At 40.2% G+C, this 12,377-nt stretch overlaps 1 protein-coding gene and 1 long non-coding RNA gene across 3 annotated transcripts in view; one reads left to right on the top strand and one right to left on the bottom strand.

The window, feature by feature from the left end:
* CAP2 (cyclase associated actin cytoskeleton regulatory protein 2) overlaps positions 1 to 5,237 on the top strand; it is a 69,482-nt gene extending 64,245 nt beyond the window's left edge. For both annotated transcript variants that reach the window (XM_064443628.1, XM_064443629.1), the window contains 2 exons: positions 1,984 to 2,124; positions 3,679 to 5,237. In XM_064443628.1, the coding sequence (XP_064299698.1) occupies positions 1,984 to 2,124; positions 3,679 to 3,762 (225 nt within the window). In that variant the 3' untranslated portion in view covers positions 3,763 to 5,237. The remainder of the gene's footprint in view (positions 1 to 1,983; positions 2,125 to 3,678) is intronic.
* LOC135312000 (uncharacterized) overlaps positions 1 to 12,377 on the bottom strand; it is a 54,929-nt gene that overhangs the window by 42,160 nt on the left and 392 nt on the right. The gene's annotated exons all lie outside the window — the stretch shown is intronic.

Raw genomic sequence — 12,377 nt, 5'->3', positions numbered from 1 at the left:
CCCCTTCATAATACAGACAGTCTGCCTGACGTTTACAGCACTTCATTCATCCCATTCCAAAGAGGTCTAACTATACATGCTCTAGTACTGGGTTGTGTCCAACATACCTGACTGAGTCTCAGGAAAGGACTTTAGGATGTATTATTTTAAGTGAAAAAGAAATTAAATATTAATTAAATTATATCAAACTGCCAGTCTTCAAGCAAGGTGAGGTCTTTTGCTTAAAAGGCTGTGCCTGCTGTATGACATTACATGTAGACAATCCTGCTCCGTGCTTCAGAAATACTGGTCACAGCCACCACAGGGAATAATAGCAAGATGGGTTCTTTTATATTTTGAACCTCATGCATGTGACTGACATTGCTACCAGCTGCGCACCGTCTTCTAACTGTAACAAGCGGTTTTATTCATGATCACTACGTGTCTTCTTATGGCAGAGACGGTTCATTAAAGAAGAAGGTCCCAGGCATTTATTTGAGTGGGTTTTTTTAAATAACTAGATGCTTTTTATCATTACCTCTGGAACTATTCATAAAAGCTGAAAAATTCATACGTAATGAATACTGAAACCACAGTTTCTTAATACTCAGATAAAGGGGAAACATCTTTTCTAAGAATCAAAATTCTTTTGATTAAGCAGGTTCTATGAATATTGCATAAGGCTTCTATGCCATGGAGCAGAGTGGAGTTCCACTTAAGAAGGTAGAGTCTGGCTATATGCTGTATGCTGCTCGAATCAGGCAGCTTCTGTAGGGTGTGAGTACGCCAAGTGCTGAGCATCTCAATTTTCTCAGTACTTTGAAGACCTGAGCTTTTAATTTGCAAATACATGATATGTTAATGCAATAAATGTCAGTAAATTAATCCTACAGATCTTGCTATAAATAGTTACTTCATTGCCATATCGCTTGGCTTTCCTTTCACTCAGCGGTATGTTTTTTCTTGCCAGATGTTTGCAAAATTTATTAAACATGCCCTCCTTTTGTTCTCTGTTGTGTAAGAACACGTTAAAGAAAAGAAAGATCAGTTTAAGATACATTGATCCACTGCATAGATCAGACTGCAGGATCAGGGTGGCGTGCAAGAGGACAGACCACTTGTTCTTTGTTTGCTGTCACATTTAAGAACTGAAGCTGAAAATATATTCTTAACTTGAATGATGGGAGACACTCTTTCATGAACAAGTACATATCTATCACATGCTGTTGCTGTTTTATGGCTCAGAATAACCTCTGCCCTTATGATACATTGTCCAGAGTATATTGCTGTCCCTGCTAGCGAGGGCAGGAGGAGAAGGAGGATTTTTTACTGACAACCAGTGAGTCAGCCAGTTAGCCATGAATAAATCTTTTAATCTGTAGAATTCTAAACAAGAGATGATTACCCTTCCTCCCCTCAAGTAAATCTTGTGCTTGCTTTTAAAGTGACATAAGAAATACCTTTAGAGATTTAATTAAATTGATCTGAGTACTTTTTTAGAACTGTAGCTTGCCTGGAGAAGATAAAAACCCTTTCCTATTGCATGCTGTAAAACCTGGAAGACCTTTGAAGTCTTCAGAACGTATTACAAATCACTTTTTGAGTACTACTGTATGCTGGGTCTTTCATTTGCCCTTACTGGGTCAGAGTTGACATGTTTGATTTCTTAACCAGTTCTCACTGATGAACCAGGTGAACACAGCCTAAACATCAGCACAAAAGCGTCACTAAAATTAGAGATAATCAGGGAAGCGCTTTCATCAAACTACATATTAAAAGCTTGCTGTATATTATGAGTTTGCTGTTGTGTGTAGATCTTTGTTACAACCACCAAGAATTTTCACAGTGTGTCACAAATCAAACATAAGCATCATGCAGGCAGCTGACACACAGATCAGATGTTCATGGCCAGAATTAGACCTGGCAGGCAATGAGGATTTTATTAACAGCATCTTTGTGTGCGTGCATTTTAAGATTTGATATTAAGTAGATTTTATTTTGCAGGTGATGGGGAAAGTGCCAACCATTTCTATTAACAAAACAGAAGGCTGCCACATCTACCTCAGTGAGGAATCATTAGATTGTGAGATTGTGAGTGCCAAGTCATCTGAGATGAACATCCTCATCCCCCAAGATGGTGATTATGTGAGTGAGATATTTTTAAAGCTTTCCTCCCCCTTCCCTGCTAGTCTCGGTATTCAATACCATTTAAACTGCTAGGAAAGAAACTAACATACCAAATGTATTACATCACCAAAAAATGATCCAGAACAATTGAATTTCTATGTACCGATATCTCAGCCATCAGTGCAGGAAGAACTCCTTATTTTCTGCGGCACAAAGTAATTTCAAAGATCAGACATGACGTTCTTTCTTTCCATTTTGATAGATAATGGCTTAATTTCCTGTCCATTTAATTTTCTTCTTTGATATCTAAACATAATCTCCCAAAGAAAGTCACTTCACACAAAAGCACTCAAGCCTGAAGATGATGATACTAAAACTAAGATAAATATAAGACTACTACAGATTAAATAATACAGTATAATATACTTTTTTCTAAAGCTGTTGGTACATGGGTAGCATCTGTAGTACTTTCTAGTATTTTCAACATAAGTCCTTAAAGGCCACATAAATGTGTGTATTTTCCTGGCTCCTCTTCTGTTCCAGTAAGACCTTCATGCTATGCCCACCAGCATTTCTAGTAAAGTCATGCTCTGCCACTTCACACACGAGCAAGGGATTGTGCAGGCAAAGCATACTTGTAATAGTGTCCTATTTTCCTCAACATAAGAGTGTTGAAATTGCACTGAACAGCCATAGACAGAACTTAGATTTCTCGTAAACCTTTTGGGCTCGAATTGTGTATGGGGTAGAGGGGTTTAGGCTCTATAAAAGAAAATATGTAGAGAGATTTCTCATGCTCCTCATTTCCAAAAGTGACTGCTGGATGCCCAGCTTCAGGTAACTAAAAAGGGAATAATTTTCAGTGGGTACATATTCACCTTCTTCTTAAAAATAAAAAGGTCCTTTTGATCAGTCTCTCCTCAAATCACTGTATCATCTGAAATTACCGGCTATCAACACAGCTATCTGCGGTCTGAATGAAAAAACCCTTCTCTTCACATCTCTTTTTGTTTACTGGGGACGGAGAAAGACCCAACGACATCTCCCATCCTTTCACAGAATGGAAAGAGACTTTGATGTTCTGCTTCGTTTTGTGTGCCCCACAAGGGATGCTGAGTCTTTTGAAGTGTATCACACTTAAAATGATAGGGTTTTTTAAAAAAATTTTTATTCTTCCATATCATAATATTGCTTTTGTCCTTAAAATTACTCTCCTCGTTAGATCTCCACATCTAAATCCTTTCTACTGTCTTCCATCCCAGACACTGATGGAATCTAAAGTCGTTTCTGACATGAGGCTTATTTACTTAGTTGTTCCAAATAATGGTGTGAGAGGGATTATTGCAAAGTAGTACCATACCAAGGCTATTTGAAACTAGGTAGCAAAAAGGCTTTTTCCTGTGTGGCATTGTAAAACAGCTTCCTAGGGTAATGAAGAAGGCTTCTCTCTAATCCTGGCCTGTCTGAGCTATCAATGCTTTCTCAGTCATGTAGCACTAATAGTATTCCACTAGTTTTCATGAAGTATCCACAGTTTATTTAACGATTGTTGTTGCTTTTGTTTCTTACCAGAAAGAATTTCCGGTTCCTGAACAGTTCAAGACAGCGTGGGATGGATCTAAATTGGTCACTGAACCTGCAGAGATTGTGGGTTAACTTCGTAATGCCATACAGCACTTGCTGACCGTGACCAGACCACAGCCAGCATAAACAAAGCAGTAACGTAAAGAACTAGAAGTAGCAGTAGTTCCTACTGCTGTGATAGGCCTTCAAGCAGTAGCTCTGCATGCTAGAAACAATAACACATCTGGCACGCTTTTGTTAGGCATCCCAGTATTTTTCACATTTCCACACAGTTTGCCTTCACATACAATTTTAATTCTAAATGATGTCATGTGAATGTAATGGATTAAAACCCCCACCCCCCAGTCACATCATTGGCTTGAAATACTGTATACATTAAGCCAAAATACTGCATGATACACTTTGTTATCATCTTGCTTCAGTGCATTCCTTTTTCTGTTTCTGCTAATCAAAAACAGCATTAAGATTTTAAGATGTTTATTTTTACCTGTTAAGCAGTTCCTGTATGATGCAGTAAAAATGTACCCCTAGAAAGTATGCAGTACCTTGTAGTTCTGTGGCAACCGTCATGGGTTTTGTTTTAAACAAGCAAAAAAGGACAACTTTCAGCAATACATTTTGCTAACAAGATAAAAAAATCTGGTATTTTAATCACTTTTCTAATATGTATGTTTAGAAGATCCCTATGTTTTCTGTGAAGTAGGATTTTATTATGGTCTGCAGACTTGCTAGTGCTCTCTCATTTCTTGCAAATTAGTCATTCTTTCTATGCTAAAGCCTCATCTAAGCTAAAACCTTGCAGGAAATAATTTGAAGGTTTTTCGCTTCTTGGATTTATTTTTCCTTTTTTTTTTTTTTTTGTGAGACAATCTCATTCTTTAAAATTTCACATTATATCTTGCATCCTATTCAGAAAACTGAGGGAAGCATATATGTCAGATACCAGCTAGTTTCCTTACTAATAATGTTCCTTTAAAATATTGCTGTTGTAGCTCATATTCATTAAAAATATCTTCCTGTTTCTTCCCCACATTTGTAGGATTTAATTACAGATATGTCCGCAGAGCAAAGCCATAGATTTATGTCATACTAATTCTGAGCCCAAATAAAGGGCTAATCTCCTGTTTAGCCATTTAATTCTACTTTATAGTCCCTATTGTACATGCTTTTTTAACAAAGGTGGAGTGTTGTATACATTTGTACTATTTCAGCACATAGTACGAATAAAATTTTAAAAATATAAAAAGTCAGCTTATGTTTTTGATCACTTGTAATACTTTGTAACAGTGAAATCACAGTGAGATACTTGCAGAGCTAGTTACAAGCTAAATTTTGTGCCTAATTTACCTTGAAAGTACATTAATTCTTGAGGGTTTTTAAGTATATCTTTGATTGTAAACCCTATACAATACAGCCAGTAGTGCTCATTCCATAAGGTTTTGCTATCTGATGTTTAATCTCTGTGTATAATGTGTTTGCTTTAATACATACCATTTTTTCAACAGTAAACTTCTTATGAAATAAAAAGGAAAATGTACTTGTTTAAATACAGAGTTGTTCAGAGCTTGCTCCATTGCAGTGTTTGTCCTATGTGCTTTATCCTTCTTAAATGCTGTTTCAAAGCCTGATTGAGAAAAAGTAGCTCCTTCTCCCATTTCATTAAGTATTATCACTTTTCCTGCCATAATCCACCTGGCAGTGAAGAGTGGGTATTCTGCATGCCAGCAGATAAACCTGAAGTTTCTTGCATATAACTTTGGTGACAGCCAGAGACTTGAGCTTTTCATGATTCTCGCTTATAGGTACATCTGTATCTTCCAGAGGTTATGTGTAGGGAGATGATCATGACCTGGTGCAAGTTTATCAAGTTTGCCTTCTATTTTTAGCTTTTCCCATTGTTTCCCTGTATGGCTTTGGATGTGTCCCTCCTGTGTCAACAAACCACAAACGGTCTGCTCCATATTTCACTTGGATGTGTTTCACATCTGAAAAATGGGCATCACATACTTGTGATAAAAGAATTGTTGAAGGATTGTTTAATCCTTAAATCATGATCATAATTTGTTCCATAAAATAATCTCATTCGGGAGCATTCTGACCTGGAATACTGACTCTTGTTTTCACCTAGCTTCAAATAGGGATCAAGTCATTATGCAGCGACACAAAGCCACTTAATCCTTTGGAGGTATGATATGAAACATGTATGGCATGCTTGATGATAAACAGAAAGCAGCGAGACAGCTCTGAATCACAATACAGGCAAACTCTTTTAGTTCCTCCTAAGTATTTAACTCACCCCACAAAAACAAACTGTGTGAAGGCTGCTCTATTTCTGCTTTTAAATGTTTGAGAGCAAACTCCCTTGTGGCTAGACCTTCTTCCTAACACTTATGTTCCTGCAACATACAAGACCCAAGTACATTTTTCTGATGGTTTCATAACAGGAAGAAGTCTTATGCAGTAACAGCGCATGCCTGACAGTCTGAACACACCTGAGAACTTTGGCATAGGTTTAAAAGGAAGAAGGTATTGCATGGACAGGCCCAAGGTGATTGCTTCAGCTGGACAAAAGGCTACAAGTCCATGCATTATTGGACACCAGAAAAATAGGAGAGAGACTTTATAAATATGCAAATAGATTTTATCCAGTACTCTTAGTCAGCTATGTGACAAAAAAAAAAAATCTATAACCAGCTTTTGTCAGTTCTGGTCCTCATAAAAATTACTTTTCATACATTTCCAGTCGATTGGACTGTTCTTTCCCTACAACCTATCTTTGACCTCAAAAGTATAAAGGAGTGCTAAAAAACAAAATAAATCCAGGTTCTGATTCTATCCTATATGAGTTTGTGTACAATTAATGGTTAAAAAGTTATTTTCTGAAAAATCAAGTATATCTTGAGATAGAAATAGTCAACAAGCTGCAGAATGATGATTTGATCTGTGTTTAATAGTTGACTCCAGCAAGGACTGAAGTGCTAAATGCTGAGCATCCCTAAGGCCTTATTGATCATTTCTTTTTACTGCATGCTATCACACAAGATACGCCCCTTTATTTCAGCTCTATAGTGCACTAAAATTGTGGTTATGCTCTAAATCAGTGCAACTGTCAAAACTGAGAACAGTGCATTTGGTGTGTATATTGATATGGAACAAATGTGTATGGTGTAATTAGCCAGTTCATTTTTATAAACCTGCATGGGCCAAATATTCACCCGTACAGATGCTGTCAATCAGCCAGTAACATACGTGTAAAAAAGAAGATTTTTTACTAAGTGTCCAAATGTAAAGTTTTTTTTCCTATGAAAAGCTTTGATGGACCTCATACTTTCTTAAATAGAACCTCTGTAAAAGCACTGGTGAAGTACTCTGTACAAATACCTCAACAAGGGGAACTGCAAAGTCCTACACCTGGGGAACAACCACCCCATGCACCAGTATATGCTGGGGGCTGCCCAACTGGAGAGCAGCTTGGCAGAAAAGGACCTGGGGGTCCTGGTGGACACCAAGTTGGACATGGAGCAGTGACGTGCCCCTGCGACAAAGAAGGCTGACAGTGTCCTGGGCTGCATAAGGAGGAGCACTGCTGGCAGGTCAAGGAAGGTGATCCTTCCCCTCTGCCCAGCACTGGTGAGGCCACACCTGGAGTGCTGTGTCCAGTTCTGGGCTCCTCCCTACAAGAGAGACATGGATGTACTGGAGAGAGTCCAGTGAAGGGCCACGAAGATGATGAAGGGACTGGAGCAACAGTCCCAGGAGGAAAGGCTGAGAGAGCTGGGGTGGTTCAGCCTGGAAAAGAGAAGGCTCGGGGGAGATCTGTTAATGTCTATAAATAACCGAAGGGAGGGTGCAAAAAGGACGGAGCCAGGCTCTCCTCAGTGGTGCCCAGTGCCAGGACCAGAGGCAACAGGCACAAACTGAAACACAGAAGGTTCCCTCGGAACATCAGGAAACACTTTTCCACTGTGCAAGTGACCGAGCACAGGTTGCCCAAAGAAGCAATGGAGTCTCCATCCTTGGAGACATTCAAAAGCCATTTGGACACGGTCCTGGGCAACCGTGGACTAGGTTGGCCATAGGTGGCCCTGCCTGAGCAGGGGGTTGGACCAGATGACCTCCAGATGTCCCTGCCAACCTTAACCCTTCTGTGAGTCTGTGGTATTTAGAATATTGGTTACTAAGAATTAGTGGAAATTAGAAGTACTGAGGTAGTGACTCCATGTATCCACCAGATGGCAGAAACCAGCTGAGGCCCAGGCCCTCCTGAGCTCTGTTCACTAAGAAATGCTGGACAGCAGTGTTTGCAGAAGACATGCACGCTGTTTGTCAAAGCACTGGGAAACTCTAAAAGTCACTGAAAAAAACATTAAAAGATTTATTTTAGTTTGAAATTATCATCTTGGTAAAAAGAGAAGGTTTTAGTGAGATGAAGAAGAAAAAAATATCTACCTGTTATGAGTGATTAATTTGTTATTCTGTTCGTTTGAACATCGCTAAGCATATCTCCATTGAAAGGACTTTTTAAAAAAATACCTGATTGAACTCAAAAGTAATATTTAACCGAGCTAATGAATATATAGGGGTAAGTAATTTCACATGTGCATTTGAAAACCAGAAATCTTTTCAGTGTCTTAGGGAATTAGGCACTTGCTAAGGCTCCCCAGTGCCATAGTTATTATCCAGACAAACCATTCTTGTTCTTACTATTTCCTGAGTCCTCAGTGTACCTGTATCTGCACCTGCATGCATTCCTTCATCGTGACTGCACTATATGCATGTTTATAAACCTGTGCATTGTATTTCTTTCCCAGAGATCAAGATTTGCCCATCTGAAACCCTTCATGGGTTCAACTCAGTATGCACCCTTAATGCACTCACCTGATGTGCTGTTCAGCTGGGGTCCCCCTAAGATGTGGCACCTGCCACTTTTTTCACAGGCAAATGGAGGTAATGTTCACTCGATTACATGATATGCTAGCAAGCAGAACAGTCATCAAGAACATACAAGACAGATTCAGTTTCCCTAATGGAGGCGATTTGGGTCCACTGCTGTGAAAACACTGCCCAGCAGTAACTGTTGCCCTCAGAAGGTGCCTATAAATAGGTCCCTGACATATGAAGCAGTCATTAGATAAAAATCATAAATAGCACTTCCCTAGGAACATTAGAACTGCTAGAAAACAAGAACCTGCCCACTGTTTATGGTGGAAATAGTCCTGAAAAATAATTTTGGGTGCCAAATCTTTGCAGAAGAACAGAAAACACTCTCTACTCCACCACCCAAAACTCAGTGGTGACCTTCTAGGCTTAACCCTGGCTCCCTAAGCCTTGCTGCATGCCAAGAACCCGACCTGATCACCACTGGCCACCAAATTCTCTTCTCCAGACCCTTAGTTCCAATGCTGCTTCAATGGAGCCACGCTCATACTCCCCCTCTGGGAACACTAAAGAATGTGATAGGGAATTAGGTAACTGGTAAGGCTTCCAAGTGCCACGCGCCTGAGTAAAGCTGGTTTCTGGTTACTCTTCATTCAAACCAGGTCAAGGTAAAAGGCAAATAAAAGTATTTACACACAACTCCCAAAGCAGATAGTACTGGTAAACGGGCAACTGTACTAAAAATCTATGTACCCTAAGATAACACTGGAAAAGTTCCTTTTTTTTCCCCCAGCTGATTTGCTATGACCTTTTTATCAGCTGTGAGCACCAGGATTCTGTTTTTTGTCTGTATTACACCTGCAGTTGCGTCTATTAGAAAGACAATGCCTCTCAGTGGACCATGATAGCTTTTAGAGCCAACCTCTCCTCCGAAATCCTCAGATGGATGATATAGATCGGTTTCAGAGTAAAAGGCTAAATTGATTTAATTTGGGAGACAGTTGTGCCATTTTTCTACACTGAAATATAGAATGTTTTACTTTATACTTATGTAAATGCATGCATTTGGTTTTTGGCTCAAGTTTCATGTTGTGTACCTGGCTGCTTGCCACAACAAGGGGTGAAGTATCTCACCCTTTGGCATCTTAGTCTGTATGTTTCTGTAATGAAGAATCTTTTTGACCAACATTTGCATTTCATTTCACTCTGCACATGAACATAGATACTTGATGCAAATGTCTAAATAGCATGAGTGTATGTAGGCTGCTGGGCACAACAATAATTAACCACTTTGCAATGACAAGAGGTTGCTGCTGATTAATGTCCAACAACTCTCATCCAAGGACTCTTTAAAAGAGATGCTATTATTAGAACACTTCAGCATGATGCAGGAGATGTGATCTGCATCCCCCAAGCAAAGGAAGGAATTGAACTTCAGTTTCGTATACCCAGACGAAAGCTTCAGCAATTCTTTGTTTTTAAAAACTGTTTAAAACCCTGCCTTGAAAACAAGGCACTAGAATGAGTATCAAAAATGAGCAAAGATACATATCTGTACCTCTGAACGGCTAGATTTACCGCGGACCAGTGCTCTACTACTTCCTATTGACTATAAAAGATTCCCTACTCAGGAGCAACAGATCGGGCTTTTCAGCATTACCTATACTTAAAGAGCATAAGATGGGATTCCAGATTTCCCTTAAAAATTAACTATTGCACTATCAGCTTTTAGGTGCCTGCCTCCCTCTTTTGATCTAGTTCAAAACATTTCCTCTTGCCTAAATCTCATTTCTAATGAGGATATTTAACTGTCAAGGCCTTCAACCACTTAATTTCATCAACTGGTACAATGAACTACCCAATATTATCTCCCTTTCTGACTCTGCTGACAAGAGAAAGCAAAGTAAAGTAGGGAGAAATCAACGCTGCAGAAGATTATAAATACTCCCATAGCATGTGTGGCAATCTAGCACAGCAATGAAACAAGCCCCTTTGTCACCAAAAGCCTAAGCTGTGAGCTCCCCGCCACTGGCAAGCACTGTGGTTGCAGAATCTCTTTACCATATGCATCACAGAATAGAACAATCTGAATGCTTTACAGAATTTGTGGGTCTTTTGTAGTTTATTTTTATAAGGCAGAAGAATGAAAAACTGATGATGGAAGAATTTGGGAATGAAGAAATGTTACATTGTCTCTGTCACCTGTTACTCCCCTTCTCTCTGCCCTGGGTGATTCAGGTTCACCTCGAGTATCCAGCATAATTGCAGAGCGGTTACGTCTACGTGATGCTGCTGGTGGCCCTAAAATTTACATGTGACTGGCAGCATTATACAACCCTGTGACTTCTTGACATTGTATCTTAAGATCTGATCTGGCTTGCAAAACCTGTGGCTGCACTAACACACAAACACAAGCACAAAAAAAAAAAAAAAAAAAAAGCCTGACACTGTTTGGTCCTGAAGTGTTTGTGGTGAAAATCCAATTAAAAGAAATGAAATAGATTGATAGATTGTAGCTGATGAAGTGTGAAATACTATAAAGGAAGAAGCTCTGTTACGCTACTTTTACTGTCAGTCAGTTGTCCTAGCCAGTTTTTCTATTAGGAGTCAATAGCTGGTTTAAGACCATGTTTTCTTCTATCAATTGTCTACCTTCTTTCCTGTCTTTCTTTGATTCTTCATTTCAAATCATTTCAAATCATTTGCCCATATTTATTTCACCCAGGTCTGTTACAAAACACATGCCTGTGTAATTAAAACTGTGTCTACATAATGAGTGCCAGCACCTAACGTAACTGCATTTAGCTACGGTGGTGTGGGTTATTTGCCGAACACTTTTGTCAATTCACCTCAGCTTGTCTACGTGAGAGACTCGCACCTCAGAAACTACTTCAGTTTTTAAATGAGCTGGGGTTACATTGGAAAATAACGTATTTGTTTTAATCTAACAGAAAGAGGGATGAACTTCTGTTTTTTTCAGCTGTGCTGTTTGCTGTGTTAAAAATGGGAAGTGTTCCATGTTTATAGTATACGTTACCAGTTCATTCAGTACGGAGTTATGTTAACACCTCTGTTTTATGGAGCTTGTGGTCTGGCTGAGATGCTTAAGAGTACACGGGAACCTTAAATATTAAAAATTAATTTGGAGAACTGTGTTCAAACTTGCTGTAGGGCTCCCGGTTCTTTGTTCAGCATTTTTGCAGAGGAAGAACATGAATGTGACAGAGGAAACGACGAAAAAGGGGAGGTGGAAAAAAAGGGATATTTAGACAACAAAATCAAACTGTAGAAGTACACAGGAACAGTTTAACACCTTTTCTGTCCCTGAACAATTTCAACCCACGTCCTAATAGCGAAGCGAGTGTTTAGGAGGTGGCTAGAGGTCAGGAACAACAGCGGCAATCCCAGGCGGGAGGACAGGTAATTTTTATTCCTCAGTTTGGATTTATGACCTCATCTACTACAGCCCAAGAAGAGTAATGTACCTCTGACCTGGCCCAAACCCGGAAGCCAGCTGAAGGGACAGGGAGAGAGGGAAGTTCGCGCTCCGGCCCCGCAGCGCGCCCCGCCAAGCGCACCGGGCGGGCAGCGTGAGGCAGTCGGCGGCCCGCACAGAAGATGGAGGCTCCCTTTCCACGCTATGACACAACGTGCAGCCGCAAGCAACCCCACCGCCCGCGGCCAGCTCTCACAGCTGCCGCCCGCCCGCGACACCGGGCGGCGAGGGACGCCTACCCCCTCCCCCGCCGGCGGCCGCCCCGCTGAGAGGGCGGCAGCTTCCCGCCCTGCCGCCGGGCGGCGGCAGGAAC

This window comes from Phalacrocorax carbo, chromosome 2, assembly GCF_963921805.1.
Source record: "Phalacrocorax carbo chromosome 2, bPhaCar2.1, whole genome shotgun sequence".
NCBI classification, from domain to species: domain Eukaryota; kingdom Metazoa; phylum Chordata; class Aves; order Suliformes; family Phalacrocoracidae; genus Phalacrocorax; species Phalacrocorax carbo.
This window is presented reverse-complemented; position numbering and strand designations above follow the sequence as displayed.